This window comes from Macaca fascicularis, chromosome 8 (genome assembly GCF_037993035.2).
Source record: "Macaca fascicularis isolate 582-1 chromosome 8, T2T-MFA8v1.1".
Lineage (NCBI taxonomy): Eukaryota > Metazoa > Chordata > Mammalia > Primates > Cercopithecidae > Macaca > Macaca fascicularis.
In genome coordinates this window covers 41,671,150-41,693,835 of record NC_088382.1, presented here as the reverse complement: position 1 = coordinate 41,693,835, position 22,686 = coordinate 41,671,150, and the positions used below count along the sequence as shown (strand labels likewise).

The 22,686-nt window shown below is 39.1% G+C and overlaps 1 protein-coding gene across 15 annotated transcripts in view; it reads left to right on the top strand.

Annotated features, from left to right (window-relative positions):
- Positions 1–22,686, top strand: part of NSD3 (nuclear receptor binding SET domain protein 3) — a 115,240-nt gene that overhangs the window by 80,255 nt on the left and 12,299 nt on the right. For 5 of the 15 annotated variants that reach the window (XR_012416361.1, XM_005563083.5, XM_005563082.5 and 2 more), the window contains 6 exons: positions 252–425; positions 5,409–5,555; positions 9,004–9,160; positions 13,760–13,962; positions 14,934–15,046; positions 15,685–15,954. Coding sequence is in view for 9 of the 15 variants with exons in the window: in XM_005563083.5 (XP_005563140.1) it covers positions 252–425; positions 5,409–5,555; positions 9,004–9,160; positions 13,760–13,962; positions 14,934–15,046; positions 15,685–15,954 (1,064 nt within the window). In the remaining 6 variants the exon portion in view is untranslated. Of the gene's footprint in view, positions 1–251; positions 426–5,408; positions 5,556–8,976; positions 9,161–13,759; positions 13,963–14,933; positions 15,047–15,684; positions 15,955–22,686 lie in introns of all 15 variants that reach the window. The other 10 variants (XR_012416360.1, XR_012416359.1, XM_015454673.4 and 7 more) reach the window with 4 other exon arrangements.

The following is a 22,686-nucleotide window of genomic DNA, read 5'->3' as shown; positions in this document are numbered from 1 at the left end:
ATATTGGATACCACCGTCTCTACAGCATTGGAACAAATAATTTTTTCTTTGGACGATCGCTAAGTGACTATTAGGCTTACATTTAGGGGCCATATGGCATAGGATGACAGAGCCAGACTAGGGAAGAAAAAATGCTTTATATCTACTGTAACTAGCATCTCATTGGGACCCAAAAAAGTCCAACTCCAAAAACTTCTTTTTATGTCCCGCGGATGCCTTATTAGATTCCTTTTTGACTTGTCTTTAAACAGGCCGCATGATGAGATGTTTGAGATGTCCAGTTGCCTATCACTCTGGAGATGCTTGCATTGCGGCTGGAAGCATGTTAGTATCCTCCTACATTCTCATCTGTAGTAATCATTCCAAACGGAGCAGTAATTCTTCTGCTGCTGTAAATGTAGGCTTTTGTTTCGTTTGTGCCAGAGGTGAGTGTCTAACTTTTCTCTTCATTTATTTTTGAGATCATTGGCATATTTCTTCATTAACATAGAGTCTCAGCATTGGGAAAGAACTCAGGCCATCTAGTAGAATCTTCTACCCAGTGCAGAATTCCACTGTAATATATCCCTGAGAGAGATGAACATTCCAGTAACTTTTATAATGCTAGATGTCCAAAGTGTTAGAATAGTAATTCTTCCATAAGTTAAGCTAAAATCTGCATTTCTAAAAATAACAGAATTATAGTTAAGTTCTTAGTTTTTCTGTTTGGAGCATTAAAAGATTAATCTTTTCCCTTCTGCAAACAACTCTTCTATTCAAAGCAGATCCTTCCCATGTTATAATCTTAAACCAGAACTTTCAACTGATTGAGATTTCACTTGGAAGGCAAGACCAGCACATCTATTTTTCAGTTGTTTGTGTTGTATTTTATCCTAATGTTTTGATCTGGCATTGAGGAGGGCCTGATGGGACACAGCCAAGGCAGCATATGTGGTGGTGTTAGTTCAGAGCCAGCCATGTGGGCTTTCTTAAAGCCAGCTGTTGATGTTTAAGTATGCCAAGAGATTGATCAACTAAAAACAATACTGTAGCCCTACAGGGGTCAGTGAACCTGGGTTCTTGATAAATATAAAATGAAACTTCTTTAGTTGAATGTTATACAGAATATCTGGCTTTATCTCAGCCATATTATAATAAAACTTTTTTGGTACTTAGTAAGTATTATAAAAACCAACTAATATCCCTAAATATTGCTTTCATTTTGTTTTTAAGTGCAAAGTTTTCTGACCTTCCCTCTGTCTGAACTATTCTCAAGGCCTCTAAGGCCCATGATGGTTGTTAGATTCTATTTAGACCATACCGAAGATGAAAGTAGTTTTTGTTTGGTTGGTTGGTTTTGCTTTAGGGGACAGTTATTTTAATTTGGTGAAAGTACTATAACAACTTTTAAAAATAGAATTTAGGTAGTATGATAGATCTTAGGTGGTTTTGCTTTTGTATCTCATTATGAAAACATTACTTGGAGGTAGGCAGTAAAAGATTAAATAAATCGTAGTCCTTTGTGGAGTAGCTAGCGGGGTCTGTAGTAGACACTACTTTCTGTTTGCCTGCTTTATAAGCACATGTGACTGTCTGCCTTTGGAGCAGGAAGTACTGTGTCTTTCTTAACTACAGCAGTGTCAAATGTATCCTGCTCTGAAACCTGGCTGGTATCATGGAGGAGTAGGTCTGAAATGTTTCCTGCCATATGGTAACAGGTGGGCAAATAATAAATAAAAAGGTGTTACTCATTGCCTTTCCTATCTCTGCATTCCTAAGAAAGTGATGATTAGAAAAAATCATTGTATTATCAGTTGAATATTTAGCTTTAGAGTCTTTTAAACGGATGAGTGGCAGTGATAACATAAAGTCATTCTTATTGCTTTGCAAACTGTGTGCTACCATTGCTGGGCACTGACATTTCCTGTCAGTGTATAAGCATGTATGATTTAGCCTGCATTTTAATATCAAGTTTATAACTATTATGTTGGCTTATGTTGGGGCACATTCTGAATCAAATGCCATCAGTAGATTAATCAATATTCTCTTTTGCTCTACTTCATTCAATAATTGGGATACCTTTAAAATAGGTATTTTCAGGCTGGGCACAGTAGTTCACGCCTGTAATCCCAACACTTGGGAGGCTGAGGCAGGAGGATTGCTTAAGGCCAGGAGTTCAGGACCGGTCTGGGCAACATAACAAGACCCCATCTCTACAAAAAATAAAGGAATTAGCCAAGCATGGTGGTGTGTGCCTGTAGTCCCAGCTACTCAGAGGCTGAGGAGGGAGGATCACTTGAACCCAGGAGTTCAAGACTGCAGTGAATTGTGAAACAAAATACAGTATTTTCAATTTAGGACACCTAGAAAATTGTACGCTTATAGAAACTCTAGCCATTTTGTTAAATTTAACTTATATAACTTGATTAAAATTCTGAGAATAATGTCAGTGGAGGGAAAACCCATGTTTAACAACAGAATCAGTATTTACATCTTAATAATTTGACAGTTATTCTGGAATATTTACTGAATTTAAATGCCTATTTAAGCAAAATTATTTAATTCCCACATATTTAACTGTGAGACTTTGTATGGTAAACATAACCTTCATTTTATTTTTTAGCATTTGACAAAGACTTACTCTAAATAGATCAGATGTTGGGAAGGCTTAAATCAAAAGTCTTTCACAAGTAAATAATATGTGTTCTTTTATAAATATTTATAAAGGTCACCTTTTTAAAGGAGACATAACTGTAATAAATCCACACACAGAAGGGAGCACTTTAGTCATTTATGTTTGGGTATTAGAAAACTTAGCTTGTTTTGCTTGTTTCTTGCCTCATACAGAATTTTTCCCTTCACATAGATTTTCTCTTAGTTCTTGGTTATTGGGTGTTTAGAATCATTAAACTATTTCTTAAGGACTACAATGTCTGGCAGTATTTTTCAAAATGTTTCAGGGTTTGAGGAACATCACTCCTCTTCCACATCCCACCTAATTGTGGATTCACAAGAAGCATGCAGACATTTTTCAGTATAGTGCTTATTCTTTAGCATCTCCTTTCATCTTAGAGGCTGGGTAAATTGAGTTACTTAGCATTCTATGCCTTTCTTTGTAATGGTACTTTTAAATGGGTAATGTAGGCTGGAGTTTTCTTTTCATTTTAACAGTAAATAATAGCAATTTATTTTGCATATGTAAGTCTAACTTTACTAAACACTATCTGAATGAATTGCCACAGTTTCCCTAAGAAGTTCTCTCTCCATGGTATACAGGTGAGAACACTGAAACCCAGATTAAATAATTTACCTAATGTCACACAAGTTAAATGGAGGGACCAGCATTTGTACTTGATCCTTCTTATTTCAAAGCCCATATTCTTTTACACTACACCATCTCCTTCTATTAAATGTATGAAATGTATGAAGTTCATTTCAACATTATATAACTTTTTTTTTTGAGACGGAGTTTTGCTCTTTTTGCCCAGGCAAAAAGATCTCAGCTCACTGCAACCTCTGCCTTCTGGGTTCAAGCGATTCTCCTGCCTCAGCCTCCCAAGTAGCTGGGATTACAGGCGTGCACCACCACACCTGGCTAATTCTTTTGTATTTGTAGTAGAGACTGGGTTTTTCCATGTTGGTCAGGCTGGTCTTGAACTCCCGACCTCAGGTGATCCGCCTGTCTTGGCCTCCCAAAGTGCTGGGATTACAGGTGTGAGCCACTGTGCCCGGCCTATATAACTTTTATTAGAAGATTCTGGCTGAGCACCATGGCTCATGCCTGTAATTCCAACATTTTGAGAGGCAGAGGTGGGAGGATTGCTTGAGCCCAGGAATTCAAGATCAGCCTGGGCAACATAGCAAGACCTCGTCTCTACAAAAAAATCAAAAACGTAGCCAGGCATAGTGACAAACGCCTGTAGTCCTAGCTACTTGGGAGGTTGAGGTGGTAGGATCACTTGAGCCCAGGAGGTCGAGGCTGCAGTGAGCTGTGATCGCGCCACTGGACTCCAGCCTGGGTAACAGCGTGAGACCCTGTCTCAAAAAAAAAAAACAAAAAGAAGACTGTCATATTGTTAGTAATTTCAAGTTCCATTCTGTTATTTAGGCCAGAGATATTTCTTGAATTTGTCTCAGTGTAGAGTATTAAGATAATGCCCACAGAGAAAAGTAAATGGTAATTTCCCTCCCCTTCAAAATGATCTCTAAATAAAACTGCTGCCATAATTTGTATTGTAAAATCCTACATCGTTATACATTCATGCAGTAGCCAAGATATAGGATAGAGAAATGTCCCCTGGTCTCATAGTTGCCTAGGTTTAGGAGTGGCTTGTAGCTACATCATGAATTAACTGGGGGAGGGGGAAGGCAAAGAAGAGGGAACCACAGGTAGCTTTAGTGTTTTCCTCCAAGTAGCATAGCTATAATTGGTAGATCAAAAGGATTGATTTTATTAACCCTTTATATCGTCTCAGGGAAAATATGAAAATGTTTGCATTACCTCAGTAAAGTTCAGGAAATTATGGCTCCTTTAAAATCATGTACCAGACCTGGCACAGTGGCTCATGCCTGTAATCCCAACATTTTGGAAGGCCAAGATGGGAGGATTACTTAAGGCCAGAAGTTAGAGACCAGCCTGGGCACAGAAGCTATTATAGACCCCATCTCTATAAAAAATTTAAAAATTATCCTGGTGTGGTGGCATGTACTTATCTGTAGTCCCAGCTACTCGGGAGGCTGAGGCCAGAGGATTGCTAGAGCCCAGAAATTCAAAGGTGCAATGAGCCATGATCACACTACTACCCTCCAGCCTGGGTGACAGAGCAAGACTCTGTCTCAAAAAAAGATAAAATATAATATAAAGTGAAATAAAACATGTACCATATTGATAGAGAAGAGTTTCACTATCTGGCAGAGAAAGTTAGGATTTCTTTGAGTGTTTCTGAAGATATGAATAGAAAAAAGGAGAGACTTCCATTCTACCTTAAAGTGCTACTTGTTATATTGAAGGTAGATCAGGGTCTACTTATGTAAATGATTCTTGTTTCAATCTCATTACATGATATATAATATCCTTTTGTTCTTTGGGTTGTCGTCATTGTACATCCAAATATGAAGCAGTGTAGCTTTGTTTTCCCTAAGGGGTTTTCTGTATGATGTCAAGTGTTTATATCTTCAAATTATTTGAAGTTTTCTTCTGCAGAATATAGGTTTCTATAATATATAGGGAAAAGGAATTGAGTAGTTCAGACTCCCTTTGAAAACTATAGAAAACCTTTCTGTCAGATCTTTCTTTTTTCTTCATATTCTCATTTTCGCCCTCCCCACCCCAACTTTGAAGCATACATAATAGGTGTTGGTTTATTTTTTCCTCATGGAATCATGGGTAGTTTCATTGCAGCTCATCTCTTTCTGTTTGTTTCGTATAGGGCTGATAGTTCAGGACCATTCAGACCCCATGTTCAGTTCATATGCCTATAAGTCCCACTATCTACTGAATGAATCAAATCGTGCTGAGTTGATGAAATTACCTATGATTCCTTCTTCGTCAGCTTCCAAAAAGAAATGTGAGAAAGGTAATAATCAAAATAGTTTCTCTTGCTTTTATTTTTGCATTTCCTATTTTTTTCTCTTTCAATGTAGGGGGGAAATGTATGCCTGTCAAGCACCATCTGTTGCTTTTGGTAAATTCTGCCTTGGTGGTTGTGATTGTGTCTTCATATGGCTGCACAATTATTAAAAAGGGCTTAAAATAATTCCATTATTGCAAATTTTTACTTATTCTTCCCTTGAATAAATTTTCACACATTCCATATTTACAAGTTATTAAAATAGAAAGACTAGGATTTTGGTCAGTATAAATATAGAACAATATTCTAAATGTTCCTTCTCTTTTTCCTGGTGTGAAACTATCATTCAAGTTGGAATAGAAAAGATAGGGTATAATTTGTTACTAACTTTCAACTAATAAGGTAGGTTGTTAAAAGAGGGAAACTAAGATACTGATACTTAAAAGTTTGCTTTTAGAATATGTTCTGTCATTGTGCTCTTAAATGTTCGGTTAAGATGCTATGAAAAGTAGTTGCCCTTCCCTTAGGAGACATTGGTAGGAAGCTGGTGGGGGAGAATACCCCTAATGCTGGATGCTGGAAGGCAGCCCAGCTGAATTGCTGATGGATAATTATCCACACAGTACCAAGAGCTAAATGGATACTTGTATTCTCCCAGTTAATTTAACCTATGGAAGAAAACTTTATATTGTGTTTAGTTTCCATAATCCTACCTGTTATAAAAATGATTTAACAATGATGTATTATTTGGGGAATTGTTATCCCATAGGGAAAAATAAATGAGCTTGAAAGATGAGGGCCTTTTCCTGTGTACATTCCCATTATGATCTGGGGCCAAGTTCAGAATCTTTAAAGAAAACTTCATTCATAACTAATATACCATACACACACACACACACACACACACACACACTAGGTGTATTTGAAATGGGCTTTAAAAAAATTCTTTGTGTTGCCTGTTTGATGTATCTTTGCTCTTTGTCAGACATCTGAAGTGGCAACTCATGACTAAAAGTGCGACTCAGCAAGTCGATTGGAACATATTAGAAGTATTGGAGAGAGTACTGGCTTTTTTGTCTGTTTTCCCCAGTCAGATTATATCACTTTATTGATAATACTGCCTGCTTTCAAAACAAAAAATGAACATAGGTTTGACTTACTCCATAATTATTCTGCCTGAGACATTTTAGGAAATGCTTTATATTCCTGCTGGTACCTATATAAAATTAGATTAATTCAATTGTTGCTTACTTTGTTTTCAGTACTCAGTATTAACTTTGACATGAATTGAAATTATTTTGAGCCCTCTGTTTGCTTAACTTGAACCATATCTCACTTCTCTTGTATCCCAGTTTTCTTGCATAGCACCAAAGTGGACCATTCATTTTTTTTTTTTATTTCCCTTGTGTATTTTAATCATCTTTATCATGACAATTTTCTCTGATGATTCTGGCTCTGTATTTCCTCTGAAATAAGACTTAAAATTAAGAACTATTCCATAATGTTAAAAATGACCAGCCTGACTTTTCTACGTCAGTGCTAATAATCACATGTCCTCTAAAGCTGTTTGCAGACTTTTCTCCCTACTGGTCATTCCTTTCTGATGGAAAAAAAAAATGAATAATCTCATTTTACTTTAAATTTATAGATGAATTCCCTACCTAAGTTTAGAGCACTTGGGCATCTGATCTCTAGGTTGGTAAACTGAACCAGTTAATCCATATTGAGATGTAGTCCCAGAAAAAAAAATCTTGATGGTTGAAGTAAAAGCTTTTAAGCAGAGGAAATATAGTAATTTAATTCATCATGGGTTGTATATGGATTTTCTTTTTGTTTTTATGTTAATCAGAAGTTTGAAAATCTATAGGAAGACAAGATTTTCTGGAAAATTGGTAGCAAGCCCTCAGAAGGTTGGAGCATGTGATTTGATAAAGTTGCATAGAGGGCTCTTACCCTTTTGCTTATGAGACTTTAAATCTCGGTACACTCATGGGTTATAGACCTGATTTTCCAATGAAAAGATCAGTTTTTTTTCAATAAATATTTGTCTTTATTATATTTCATCTTCAGTGGTTAACAACATTCTCTGTCACGTATTGAAATACATATTAGAAATACCTAATTTCCTCCCAGAATTTCATATTTCTTAGCATTTACAACTATTTTGTTTGCCACACCTATTTTGGTCTCAATCCAGAGAGTATTTTGTGTATCTAAAAGGAAGGAGTTTTGACAGGGAACTTGGAGTGAGCCCCTTGCATATGGTACTTCATTCTATACTGATAACTACTTAATTTTATGCTATAAAGCAGTGGTTCTCAATATGAAGTCAGAAGAGATGTAAACAAAATTTTTGAACTATGTTTAATATTTCAGAAAATCTAACAGAATTACACATTTGTACAGAATCAGGCTGCATGAGTTTTTTAAATTTGGCTATGATTTAACAATTTAATGTGATAATACTAGTTTTGTTATTGGGATCAGAATCTCTGATTAGCAGTTATATATTTCTTTGGTTAATAAAAATTGGAGAAATTGTTACTTTTAAAATGCAGATTTTGGCCAGGCATGGTGGCTCACGCCTGTAATCCCAGTGCTTTGGGAGGCTGAGGCAGGAGGATTGCTTGAGGCCAGGAGTTCAAGACCAGCCTGGGCAAGATAGTGAGAGCCCGTCTCAAAATATATTCTCTGTATATATATAGAGAGAATACACACACACACACACACACACACACACACACACACACACACAGAGGTTTTTTGGTTGTTGATAAAATACTTGAAATTATGTGGGTTCATGAGGAGGGAAAAGGGAATCCTTGGTGATGAAAAAGTTGCAAACCACTGCTGTATAGCCTGTATATCTTCACCAAAAGGTAATGATAACATAATCACCAATTTGAGATTCTGTGTTCCTTTTGCTTTTTGTATTCTTTATGGAAAGAAAAAAGTACTGATCAACCTATTGGCTATTTTTTTCTTGCTAATTATATTGTAAAGGAATTTAGTTAACCATGGCACTGGATTAAAATACAACAATGACTTGCTTTCTTTTTTATCTCTGAAGGAGAAAAGAAAGTTGCTACTTACATGTTTGAAAAACCTCTCAAATCTACTCAGTCAAAAGATTTTATGCTTCAATTTGGTCATATGTTAAGAGTTTAGCTTCTAAACTGATACCTCAGTAGCCCATAGTTTAAAGGAGTAAAGAGTACATGGATGCTTTTGGTACTACTCAGAAGCTCTGAGTTTCTGGCCACTGAAACCCTGAAAAGTAGCTAAATACATTCATTTGCTATTTTAATCCATCACTGTAGATATGACTCAGTCCCTTTGTTATTTTCCCCCAATTTGGATCAGATTTAATGTGCTGAAAAGATAACTTTCTCCTTTTTCTTTCTTTTTCTCTCTCCTCTTTTCTCAGTTATTAAGACTGTTTATTTGTTTCAAGGTGGAAGATTGCTCTGCTGTGAATCGTGCCCAGCTTCCTTCCACCCGGAATGCCTGAGCATAGAAATGCCAGAAGGCTGCTGGAATTGTAATGACTGTAAAGCTGGCAAGAAACTACATTACAAGCAGATTGTTTGGGTCAAATTGGGAAATTACAGGCAAGTTTTTCCAAGAACAAAGAGGAAGTATTCAGTCATTGTGCAGACCAGTTTCATACTCTGGATGCAGAGGGACTTGGAGATAGATAGGTAGACAGCATGGACCTACTTCCTTAAAAAAAAAAAAGAAAAGAAAAGAACCATGTTTTGAGGCTGGATTCTTAAGGGGTTGGGAAGGTTATGTTCCTAATTCATTATTGAATTTCTTTTTCTTTTTCTTTTTCTTTGGGATTGGTTGGTTGGTTGTTTGTGAGACAAGGTTTAGCTTATCACCAAGGCTGGAGTGCAGTGGTGTGATCTCGGCTCACTGCACCTGCTGGCTCAAGCCATCCTCCCACCTCAGCCCCCAAGTAGCTGGGATTACAGGTGCACACCACCACCCTGGCTAGTTTTTTGTATTTTTAGTAGAGATGATGTTTTGCCATGTTGCCCAGGCTAGTCTCGAACTCATGAGTCAAGCAGTCTGCCCACCTCAGCCTCCCAAAGTGCTGGGATTACAGGCATGAGCCACCATGCCCACCAATTTTTAAGTCCTGAAAGTTGTTTTATACTAATGGGCTATGTAACTACTAGATTTTGGAATAAAAGGTCTTATGTGGACAGTGGAGATGATTTTTTTTTAACTTTTAAATTATTATTATTATTATTATTATTTGAGACGGAGTCTCACACTGTTGCCCAGGCTGGAGTACAGTGGCGCGATCTCGGCTCACTGCAAGCTCCGCCTCCCGGGTTCACACCATTCTCCTGCCTCAGCCTCCTGAGTAGCTGGGACTACAGGCACCCGCCACCACGCCTGGCTAATTTTTTGTATTTTTAGTAGAGATGGGGTTTCACCGTGTTAGTCAGGATGGTCTCAATCTCCCGACCTCGTGATCCACCCGCCTCGGCCTCCCAAAGTGCTGGGATTACAGGTGTGAGCCACCACGCCCAGCCTTAAAATTTTTTTTAATTTAAATTGAATAAATATAGTGAGATATGGAGTCTCACTATATTGCCTAGGCTGGTCTCAAACTCCTGGGCTCAAGCGATCTTCCTGTCTCACCCTCCCAAAGTGCTAGGATTATAGGAATGAGCCACTACACTTAGCCAGATTTGATATTTTCTTTGTGTCTTAATTAGATACATGTTGGTTTCTGATTTCTAATAAAATCAAGTTTATATTCTGGTCAAAATAGCTCTTTGCCCCTGAATCTCATCCATTTTAGCCCTAAACCATGTGTAAAGAGAAAACTTTATAGAATTTAAGGAGAGATTATTCCATTAAGAGGCTTTAGTCTTAAGGGAATGAAGCAGGAAGTATGTGAGTACCATTATTTTAATAACACTTTCTCCTTTAAGGCTTTCAACGAGCCTTCGCTGAACAGATATAGTGATACAGTTTTAAAGCTTGGCCAGGTACAGTGATTCATGCCTGTAATCCTAGCACTATAGGAGGTTGGGGCAGGTGGATTGCTTGAGCTGAGGAGTTCAAGACCAGCATGGGCAATGTGACAAAACCCTCTCTCTACAAAATATATATACAAATTAGCTGGGCATAGTGGCGTGCCAGGTATGGTAGCATCATAGCTACTCGGGCGACTGATTCTGGAGGATTGCTGGAGCCCAGGAGGTTGAGGCTGCAGTGAGCCATGATTGTGCTACTGCACTCCAGGCTGGGCAACAGAGCAAGACCCTGTCTCCAAAAAAAAAAAAAAAAAAAACCTAAAAAACTCTACATTTTGAGGCAATTTATCATTTTACTAAGAAAATAGATACTATTCAAGATAGCACAATAGAGTTCTGCTTTTCAGTTAGAATCCTAGATAAAATATATTTCCTTTTTTTTTTTTTTTTTGAGATGGAGTCTCAGTGTCACCCAGGCTGGAATGTAGTGATGTGATCTCTGCTCACTGTAACCCCCACTTCCTGGGTTCAAGCGATTCTCCTGCTTCAGCCTCCCAAGTAGCTGGGATTACAGGCGCCTGACACCACGCCTGGCTAAGTTTTGTAATTTTAGTACAGACAGGATTTCACTATGTTGGCCAGGCTGGTCTTGAACTCCTGACCTCAGCTGATCTGCCCGCCTCAACCTCCCAAAGTGCTGGGATTACAGGTGTGAGCCACCATGTCCGACTGTAAAATATATTTCTAGAAAATTTCAAACATACTGTAATTTTTTTAGCAAGAGCTATGTTTGTTCTCTCTCTCTCTCTCTCTTTTTTTATTAATTTTTTTGAGACAGTCTTGCTCTGTCGCCAGGCTGGAGTGCATGGTGTGATCTTGGCTCACTGCAGCCTCCGCCTCCTGGATTCAAGCGATTGTCCTGCCTCAGCCTCCTGAGTAGCTGGGACTATAGGCGCGCACCACCACACCCAGCTAATTTTTGTATTTTTAGTAGAGATGGGGCTTCACCATGTTGGCCAGGATGGTCTCAATCTCTTGACCTCGTGATCTGCCCGCCTCAGCCTCCCAAGGTGCTGGGATTATGGGTGTGAGCCACTGCGCCCAGTCTGTTCTCTCTCTTTTACATATGTTACACGTTTAACCATTTAAATTTTAGAACTTCATTTTTAGCTGAGATCTGGGGTATTGAGATCAAACCTCCCCCTGCTTCTTTTTCTTTCTTTTTTTTTTTTTTTTTTTTGAGACGAAGTCTTGCTCTGTCCCAGGCTGGAACGCAGTGGTACAATCTTGGCTCACTGCAGCCTCTGCCTCCCGGATTCAAGCAGTTCTCCTGCCTCAGCCTCCCGAGTAGCTGGGATTACAGATGCATGCCATGACGCCTGGCTAATCTTTGTGTTTTTATTAGAGATGAGGTTTCACCATGTTGGGCAGGCTGGTCTTGAACTCCTGACTTCAAGTGATCTGCCTGCCACAACCTCCCCAAGTGCTGGGATTAGAGGCTTGAGCCACCCCACCCGGCCGATACAATGTGTTTTTAATACCTGGAAAGAAACACATCTAATGTTAATAGTGTCAAGGATGAGATTATAAGAAGAGGCATTTTCACTTTTCTGTTATACATTTCTGCATTGTTTTAATTTTTAAAAGAAGTGCATACTGCTTTCATAATTGAAAAATATGTATCTTTCTGGTGTGGAGAAGGGTGCACAGTTTGAAAATTAATATATTTAAGACATTTCTAGATAAGAAATACCTAAAACAATGTAAGAAGCCTTCAGATCTTCAAATAAACTTCAGTTTTTTTAAAGTTATGAATATGAAAATGTCTTTGACTTATTTTAATACTTGTTTTAATTACATTACATTTTAAAGAACCCAAAACAGTGCTCCAATTAAGTTCACAGTCCAATGAGATTTTGTATCTAGGTCAGATTCTTCTTGTATGTTTTGGAAAGACTTCCATCCATGAACTAATTCTTAATGTATTTCTTTCCAATCAGGCCCAGTGGGGCTGCATGAAGCTGTTTATTTTCAATAACTAGTTACTCCAATGTATTGCTTCTTGGGGGAAAATATGAGGACCTGGAACAAACCCAGGCAGAACGTGTGCCTCTTCCTAACTGACGTTAGTGAAGGCAGTAACTGTATACATATTTACCTTAAAGTTGTTTAGAAATAAATAGAGCCTGCTTTGAGAACGAACCAAATATCTATCACAGAAAATAGTGGTTTTTGTTTTGTTTACAATATGAGCATGGATTCTTACCCATGTTTTTAATTCTTAGACGAACAGCAAAGTACCTTTCAGGTGACACTTTATCATCAAGTTCTGCAATATAAAATCGGGGAGTGCAATCATGTCATCATTTATCTTCTCAGTAATACAGTTATGTGTTAAAAAATTGTTTTATTAGGCATATGTAAAATAAGAGATTGAAAAAATTTACGTCTATGTATATTTACTACAAAAGCCTGTGAGGTTGGTCTCATTTTCTGACTGTTAGCTTCATCATTTAATTCTTAATTTGTCTGCTTGCTAGAAACTGTCAGATTTTCTCACAGATGGTTTCATTTAGTGACTGCTGTAGTATTCAATTATCATAGCCTGAAACAGTTATATTTTCATTCTGTCCTCTATTCCATGTTTATTATGATCTAAGATGAATTAGATTCTGAAATACAAAGTGATATAAAACCTAGTACATTTGACCAAGAGGTGTTTGCCCAGGTTGACTACAGACTAAATGCTGATTTGAATGGGAGTGGTCATTCTTTATTACAGCATCAGTTTATTCTCAAAATGATTCCATTGACTACTAGAAATAAACTGTTATACCTTGAAAGATAATCTCAGTATTAAGTTTGGGGAGAAACATGACTTGTAGGATTGAAATTAGGTTTAGAATGTCATTGGGTAGTAGGTTCAGTATTATGATATTTTAGAACATATTTTCATGATATGTATTTTATAAATATGAAATATTTTTTCAAAGAAAGTACATCAGGTGATTAGAGCCTAATTTGTTTAGTCTGTGTTCACTATTTCATTAATTACTTAATTTTTTAAATGATGTGCGGTATTTTATGTTCTTAGAATCTGAATGAAAATTGCAAAATACAAAACTTTTTTTCCCTTCTGCCAACCTTGTAAATAGTGGTTTTTTGTTTTGTTTTGTTTTTGCCTTCTTGATCTAAAATTGCTTTCGTTTTCAGATGGTGGCCAGCAGAGATCTGCAACCCCAGGTCTGTGCCACTGAACATCCAGGGCCTTAAACATGACTTGGGGGACTTCCCTGTGTTCTTCTTTGGTTCTCATGACTACTACTGGGTACACCAGGGCAGAGTGTTCCCTTATGTTGAAGGAGACAAAAGCTTTGCTGAGGGGCAGACTAGTATTAACAAGACCTTCAAAAAAGGTAAGCTGGATGATGTTTACAATGACTCAAAACTACAACTCCGGTGTCGGTTTCTCAACATCTCCTCACCTCCCTAATATTTCTGATATTAGAGAATTTTCACTAGGCATTATGATCCTGTGTCCATAAGCTTCCAGTCACATTAGAACCAGGTTTGGAATACATTTCAATATTGTAGACTGTGCTGTGTATTTGAAAGGAATTTCTTCAGTGATCTTTCTATAAACACAGATTATTCTAGGAATAGTCTTTGTTTTTTTGTTTGTTTTTTTTTTAGACAGGGTCTCACTCTGTTGCCCAGGCTGGAATGCAGTGGCATGATCACAGCTCACTGTAGCCCTCAACTCCAGGGCTCAAGCTATCCTCTTGCCTCAGCCTCCCGAGTAGCTGGGGCTACAGGTGTCTGCCATCATGCCCAGCTAATTTTTGCATTTTTTATAGCGATGGGGTTTCACCATGTTGCCCGGGCTGGTCTTGAACTCCTGGGTTCAAGCAATCTGCCCGCCTCAGCCTTCCAAAGTGCTGGGATTATAGCTCTAAGCCACCAACCCCAGCCTGAGAATAGTCTTTTTAATCAAGTGAAGTTCTTTTGCAACAGAAAAATAGTAAAGACTTCCCATGAAAAGCCTTACAGTTGCTTTTGCAGTGTTTGGCTTTCTGGTAAGGGTAAAATGAATTTAAATCTAGTATAAGGCAAAAAGCTGCTGTTAGGGTCACTTGGAGACCTCTGATCATTGAAGTAGAGCCTCTTCCCTGAGGCAACAGCATGCACAGAGCATAGTGTTCAATGAGTTATATCCTATTTCATTGTTACCCCATCCTGGTGGTAAACAGTAACTTCCAGAAAATAATTTTAAAAAGAAAAATCTCAGGCCAGATGCAAAGCATTGGGAAGGCAGTGTAAAACTACTCTCCCATCAATTTTCCTTTGGTTTTTGGTATTTACATACTTTGTATCGTCTTATTGGCAGCACTGGAAGAAGCTGCAAAACGTTTCCAGGAATTGAAAGCACAAAGAGAGAGTAAAGAAGCCCTAGAGATTGAAAAAAACTCAAGAAAACCCCCTCCCTACAAACACATCAAAGTAAGTCTTTATCTCTGGCCTGGGATTGCCAAATAAAATAAGAAGCAAAGTAAGTCTTTACTATGAAAGCATTGGTATTTAATAGATGAGATGAAATGCATTACTCTCTAGTAGTTAAAGACCCTTTTTGACTTGTGCAAACTTTTGCTAATTATCACAGTCTTCTGTAAAACAGAGCTGCTGGAAGCATCAAATGGAAGACGTAGCTATTGTGCTGTGAAAATTAGGCCTTTGATAAGTCCTCTCATACCTAGTAGCAACATGTCTTATGTGAAATGCTGTTCTCGTTCTACCAGGTTATCCTGCCACCAAATGAGAATATAGGTGTTTACTCCCTTTATTTTAGAGAACCCCCAAACAAGCATATTTTCTCTTGTTTTCAGTTATGAAATTTCCATCTAGTGAAAGTAGAAATACCAAGGATAAATAAGTGAAAATTCACATGAGGCTTTGATATTTTTTGTCAACTAAATGACAAAAGAGATGGTTATTAATTTCAGCTTACTCATCAGGAAAGATAAAGAACCTTTCTTGGAGTAGCACCACGAGGCAGTAGCATGGATATTTTAGATGTTCCTGTTCACATTGCCAGATGACTTACCTGCTGCCTCCCTCTTGCTTGTTATTTTGTGTTCTAGGCTAACAAAGTAATAGGAAAGGTGCAGATCCAGGTTGCTGACCTGTCAGAGATTCCCCGCTGTAACTGCAAGCCAGCTGATGAAAACCCTTGTGGCTTGGAATCAGAGTGCCTGAACAGAATGTTGCAGTACGAATGCCACCCACAGGTGTGCCCAGCTGGAGATCGTTGTCAGAACCAGTGCTTCACAAAGAGACTGTACCCTGATGCAGAGATCATCAAAACAGAGCGGAGAGGCTGGGGCCTCAGGACCAAAAGGAGCATTAAGAAGGTAGCATGGGATGGTGGTGGGGGGTGGAAGAGATCAGAACCTGGGCTTTTTAGGAATGCTTCAATAGGGAATAGTTCTAGGGATAAAATAAACAGGGATTTATGGTAACATTTTAAAACTTCCTATGTTGAGAGTTTGGTACTTCTTGAGCAAAGAAGAGTAGTAGGAAGAAGGTGGTGATAAAATGTACTTAAACTTTGAGTGTCCAGTGGCTAGTCATAAAAAGGAGAGAGGGGACACTGGTAATTTCTATGTGAAATAGTTTTTACTTGTTTTTTTATTATTTTACTTTTATTTTCTTTTAAAGACAGGGTCCCCATTCTGTTACCCATGCTGGAGTACAGTGGCATGTTCATAGTTCACTCAAGCCTTGAACTCCTGGGCTCAAAAGATCCTCCCACTTCAGTCTTCCAAGTAGCTGGGTAGGGTCTCACTACATTGCTCAGGCTGGTCTCAAACTCCTGGACTCAAGTGATTCTCCTGTCTTGGCCCCCCCAAAGTGCTGGGATTGTAAGCATGAGCCATTGTGTCCAACCTAAAATTACTCTTGACATTTTTCTACCTTTTAAAAAAAATTAGCTAGGCGCAGTGGCTTACGCCTGTAATCCCAGCACTTTGGGAGGCCAAGGAGGGTGGATCACGAGGTCAGGATATTGAGACCATCCTGGCTAACACGGTGAAACCCCATCTCTACTAAAAATACAAAACATTAGCCGGGCGTGGTGGCGGGTGCCTGTAGTCCCAGCTACTCAGGAGGCTGAGGCAGGAGAATGGCGTGAACCCGGGAGGTAGAGCTTGCAGTGAGTTGAGATTGCGCCACTGCACTCCAGCCTGGGCAACAGAGTGAGACTCCATCTCAAAAAAAAAAAAAATCAGGTTTGTAATTTAAAAATACCATCTAATATAGTAAAGAAAAGTCATACAATACGATCAATACAATACAAAAAAGATAGCAGAGTGAAATTCTTCCTTCATCCCTTCACTTCTTCATCTCATCAGAGATAACCGTTGTTAATAGTTTGATAGGTAGCCTTTTATAACTTTTTCTATATGGTTATAAACATACATAAAAATATATGGGTTTTTTTAGGATTTTCTAAACATAAATATCTGACATTTTCTTCCCATTCACACACTATATTATAAATACATTTGTGGCAGTACATATAGATTTTACTTCATTCTTTTTAACAGTCTCCTTTTAGTCATAGTAAAATGTACCATATTTATTTAACCTATTTCCCAGTAAGTAAATAATTAATTTAACCTATTCCCAATAAATAAATAGATAAATATTTTTAAATTCCATAATGAATGTTCTTGGTCATCCACCTTTCTGCACCTATTTCTGTAGGTCAGATTGCTTGAAGTGAAATTCAGTTATTCGGGACAAGTGTATTAAGCTGCTTCCTATGTGGTAGGTACTATTCTCGGCACTTGGAAAACAATAGTGAACAAGACACATGAAACCCTTACCTTAGTGGATCTGCTTGAGGAGACAGATAATAAACATGTCGAGTGCCACTAACTGCTGTGAATAAAAATAAAGCTGGAAAAGGGGCTAGCTGGTGACAGGGATTGCCCTTTTCAATTGACTGGCTCAGGAGGGCCTGAGGAGGCGCCGTTTGCCCTGTGTGTAGTAGAAAGCCATGCAGGTGTGTGCAGGAGAAGAGCACATCAGACTGGAGGCAGGCAGCTGTAAAGGCTGCAGTGTGCTCCAGGAACAGCAAGGAAGTTCTGGGCCTGGGGAGGAGCCACAGGAGAGGAGGGAGAGGAGCTGCAGTGAGAAGGGCCGCCACCAGCTAGATAGGATGGGGCCTTACTGGCCATATTGGCCATGGGATGGGGAACATCTGGAGGATTTTACTAGGGAGTGACTTGATCTGATTTGATGTATTAGTTTTCTATTGCCACATACAAATGTTACCACAAAGTTAGCAAATTAAGACAGAACACGCATTTTATTATCTCACAGTTAATATGGGTCAGGAGTCCAGGCAATCCTTAGCTGGGTCCTCTACTGAGGGCCTCACCAGGCAGCAGTCAAGGTGCCAACTGGGGCTGGGTTCTCCTCTGTGGCTTGACTAGGGAAGGATCTGCTTCCCTGTTTGCATGGTTGTTGGCAGAACTCAGTTTGGCAGAACTCCGTTCTCTAGCTGTAGGGGTGAGAGACTCCGGTTGTTTTTGTTTTTGTGGGGGGTGTGTGTGTGTGTTTGTTTGTTTTGCCGTTGGCCAGGAGCTGCTTTCAGCTTCTAGAGGCTGCCCACAGTTCCTTGCCACATGGGATTCCCAGCATGGCCACTTGCTTCCTTACAGCCAGCGGGGGTGAGAGACACTACACGAAGATGGACACTAAAGTCTTATGTCATAAACTCACAGAATCACCTGTCGCCCATGCCATATTCTGTTGGTTAGAAGCTAATCACAGGTCCTGCTCACACGCAACAAGGGGAGGAGGCGACACAATGGCATGAACACCAGCAGGCAGGCATCACAGGGGCCACCTTGAGAGTCTGTCTGCCACACTTGGGTTTCGAAAGGATAACTGTGGCTGTGGTATGGAGAACATATGATAAGAAGGAAAGAGCGATCAAGGGAGACCATTAGAGTCGCCCAGGAGAAAGACCATGGTGATGTGGAACCACTGGGGTTGTAGTTGAGCCAGGAGAGAAGTGGTTGGATTTCTGACATTTTAAAGGTAGAGCCAACAGGATTTGCTGATGTATTGGATATGTGGACTGGGCTGCTTGGTCCAAGGCCAACCACATCTAAAATGTCATCATATAATGCAAAATGTTTTATATTACTTTAGTGCCATGTATATCATATATACACATTTTTGCCTATGATTTCATGGGAGTTTATGGGGCCATCCTGAAATCCATCCACTTTAATATTGTGTTAACACCTTTTAATAGTAGTTGCACTTATTCTGAAATGTGTTGTAAGATAACTTATTAAACAATCTTGATTTTCCTGCTCTTTAGCACTTGAGGGTTTGCTGATGTAAGACAATTGGTCTTTTACAAAATAGCTAGAAATATACAATCATTGAAAAGTTAATCAGAAAGACATTATAGCAACATGAATAAGACAGTCGGTGTATTTACAGGAAAGAAGTCCAATATGAAACGGAATGTACACAGTCAGGTCCCCTTCTTTCTCCACAGAACAGATTCCTGAAAATGTGTGCCAAACTAGGGACTTCTTGTTATGAAGTAGTTTCTTTCTCAGAAAAAATGTTAAGGTATTAAATATTGAATTACAGCCTTTTTGCTGCAGTCTTTAAGGACAGATCTGTAGCATTTTTTAAGTTAATGAATTTGTTAACAATTTTTGTTCACAATTGAATTCACAGTTAATGGTTTTTAAGTCTAGTAAGCAACTCTTTGAGGCTAAAGATCTGTCTCTTAGAACATCTGAAATATTTCCATCTTTACAGTGGTATGAAGTTTATGAGACTTGCTGTCATATTTGATATCAGCACTTAATTTTTCTATGTTTACTCATTTTCATAGACTGATTAAAGTGTAAACCATAATAAATCATGATCAAGCTTTTAAATTCACAAAACTATTTCTTCAAATGAAGTCTTACCTTGAATCCCAATGTGTGAAAAAAGAAGTAGTAGAGCTGATTTGGTTGAAATTCTCCTCTATAGGTTTCCACTAAAGAAAATTTGCCGTAGGCCGGGCAGAGTGCCTCACACCTGTAATCCCAACACTTTGGGAGGTCGAGGCAGGTGGATCATTTGAGGTTAGGAGTTCGAGACCAGTCTGACCAACATAGTGAAACCCCATCTCTACTAAAAATATAAAATTCGCTGGGCATGGTGATGCACGCCTGTAATCCCAGCTACTTGGGAGGCTGAGGCAGGAGAATCACTTGAACCCAGGAGGTGGAGGTTGCAGTGACCTGAGATCACACCATTGCACTCCAGCCTGGGCAACAAGAATGAAACCCCATCTCCAAAAAGAAAATTTGCCCTAACATCATTAGGTATAGTAACAGTAGGTTGCAATGCAGCCAAGATGGCAGTACAATCTTCTGCTACCCTTTGATATCATATCATAGTGCAAAATGTTGTTCATCGGCTGATAACAAAGTCCAAACTGGATACAGGAAAAGCCATTTGAGGCTGACAGTGTATGTAATAGATGAATGTGCAGAACAGTCCCATGTCCTTTGTGAGAAAGGACTGGAAGGAAAAAGTAAAGGAAATTAACTGTTTATGGTGCTGCATTTACAGATCAATTTTGTTTTTATTTCCTTGAAACGGAGTCTTGCCCTGTCACCCAGGCTGGAGTGCAGTGGTGCAGTCACATCTCACTGCAGCCTTGAACTCTCGGGCTCAAGTGATCCTCCTGCCTCAGCCTCCCAAGTAGTTGGGACCACAGCCATGCACCACCACACCTCGCTGATATTTTTTATTTTTTGTAGAAATGGGGTCTCACTGTGTTGCCCAGGCTGATCTCAAACTCCTGGCTCAAGCAGTCCTCCTGCCTCAGCCTCCCAAAGTGCTAGGATTACAGGCAGGAGCCACCACACCTGGCTTGTTTTTCTTTTTCTAACTGAATTCCGTGTCATAGCTTATACAGTAGATAAAAACAGGAGAGGGAAAAAGCCAGCGGTCACCTTTGGTAGTGACTGCTCTGCAGCTGAAACATGCAGCTCCGTGAAGCAGAGCGGTGCTTCTCACTAAGCTCACTCACCACATGCCACCAAAGGAAGAGTCAGGGAGGTTAGGGCCCTTCTAGTTTAACCATTCATTTCTTTTCTCTTACTATAATCTATTTTTATCAATAGACAAAGATTAAATATTTTAAAGACCATTGGCTTATGTTCTTAATGATTTTCCACAATCAGAAAACGTGATGCAGTACTTCTCTTCAGATAGTGACTACCAACAGTTCTGTGACACCAAGAGCTATAAGAAGGGCTAGTGGAAATTTGTGGGGTGGAGGGAGGGAGGGAGAATAGGACAGAAATCTGATAAAATAAGCCAATACATTTTTGTTTTTCAAGATATTTATTTTCCTCTAAAATATATTTGTAAGACTGGTAAGTCCTTATAGAGAATGTTGACCTAGACTGAATCAGCAATGCTTTTGAGGTGAAAAGGTTAATGATTATGTAATTATAAACACAAAATGTCGAATGTATAATATTTGCTCTTATTTTAAAAGGAGCTTATCACTGTATGCCTGTTAGAACAGCTAAAATGATAAATAGTGGCAATAACAGATGCAGGCAGGACGTGGAGAAGGTGGATCTCATGAACTGCTGGTGGGAGCATATGACAGTAGACAACTCTGGACAGTAGTTTGGCAGTTTCCTTAATAAGGAAACATACACTCACCATATGGTGCAGCAGACACACTCCTGGCCATTTATCCAGGAAGATGAAAATCTATGTCCACACAAAAACTTTCACCGGAATGTTCATAGCAGCTTTATTTGTAAAGCCAATATCTGGAAACAATTCAGATGTTCCTCTATGGGTGAATGGCTAAACAAATGGCAGAAACACTACTCAGAGATTTTAAAAGAACAACCTGTTGATATACTCAGCACCTTGGGTAGATCTCAGGGGAATCTGCCTGAGTTTTTTTCTTTAAAGCCAACCTCAAAAGGTTCTGTACTGTATCATTCAATTATAAAACATTCCTTTTTTTTGTTTTTTTTGTTTTTGTTTTTTTTGAGACAGAGTCTTACTCTGTCACCCAGGCTGGAGTGCAGTGGCACGATCTCGGCTCCCTGCAGCCTCTGCCTCCTGGGTTTCAGCAATTCTCCAGCCTCAGCTTCCTGGGTAGCTGGGACTACAGGCGCCGCCACCACGCCCGGCCAATTTTTGTGTTCTTAGTAGAGGTGGGGTTTTTACCATGTTGGCCAGGCTGGTCTCGAACTCCTGACCTCAGGTGATCCGCCCGCCTCAGCCTCCCAAAGTGCTGGGATTACAGGCATGAACCACAGCGCCCCGCCAAAACATTCTTGAAATGACAAAATTCTAGAGATAGAGAACAGATGAGTGATTGCCAGGGGTTAGGATGGGATGAGTGGAGGAAGGATGGAGGAAGGGTGTGATTATAAAGGAGTATCACAAGGAATCTCTGTGGTGAGGCACCAGCTCTGTATCTTGATTGCAATGGTGACTACGTGATCCTATGCCTGCGAAAACTGCATAGAAATATATATAAACACAAATGCATGCATGTAAAATTGGTAAAATCTGAATAAAGTCTGGATTATACCAATGTCAGTTTTCTGGTTTTGATATTATAGTGTAGTTATGTCAGTTGTTACCATTGGGGGAAACTGAGTGAATGTTCTCAAGATTTCCCATGTACTATTTTTGCCACTTCCTCTGAGTGTCAGTAATTACTTCAAAAGAAGCTTAAAAACAAAAACAGAGCTCACTTGTTTCAGATTCCGATCTCTTCCAGGTCTTACCCCGAAACCTGCATAGCCACAAACTAGTAAAAGTCTGTTATAATATAGCTTCAAAGGCTAAAGTTAGCTTTATCCCCAGATCCCAGCGATGTACCACATGTTGTCAGTTGGACTATAAAAATAGTATTGTCAGCAAGAAAAGGCAAGCAGATTGTCACCTTCTGAGGCACTTATACCAGAAAAATAATGCCACCTGTATGCCTATGAATAAATAACCATTTCTTTCTAGGGTTGAAGTTATATTTTCAGGGTTCTCTTTAATTATTTTGGGTTATATATGCG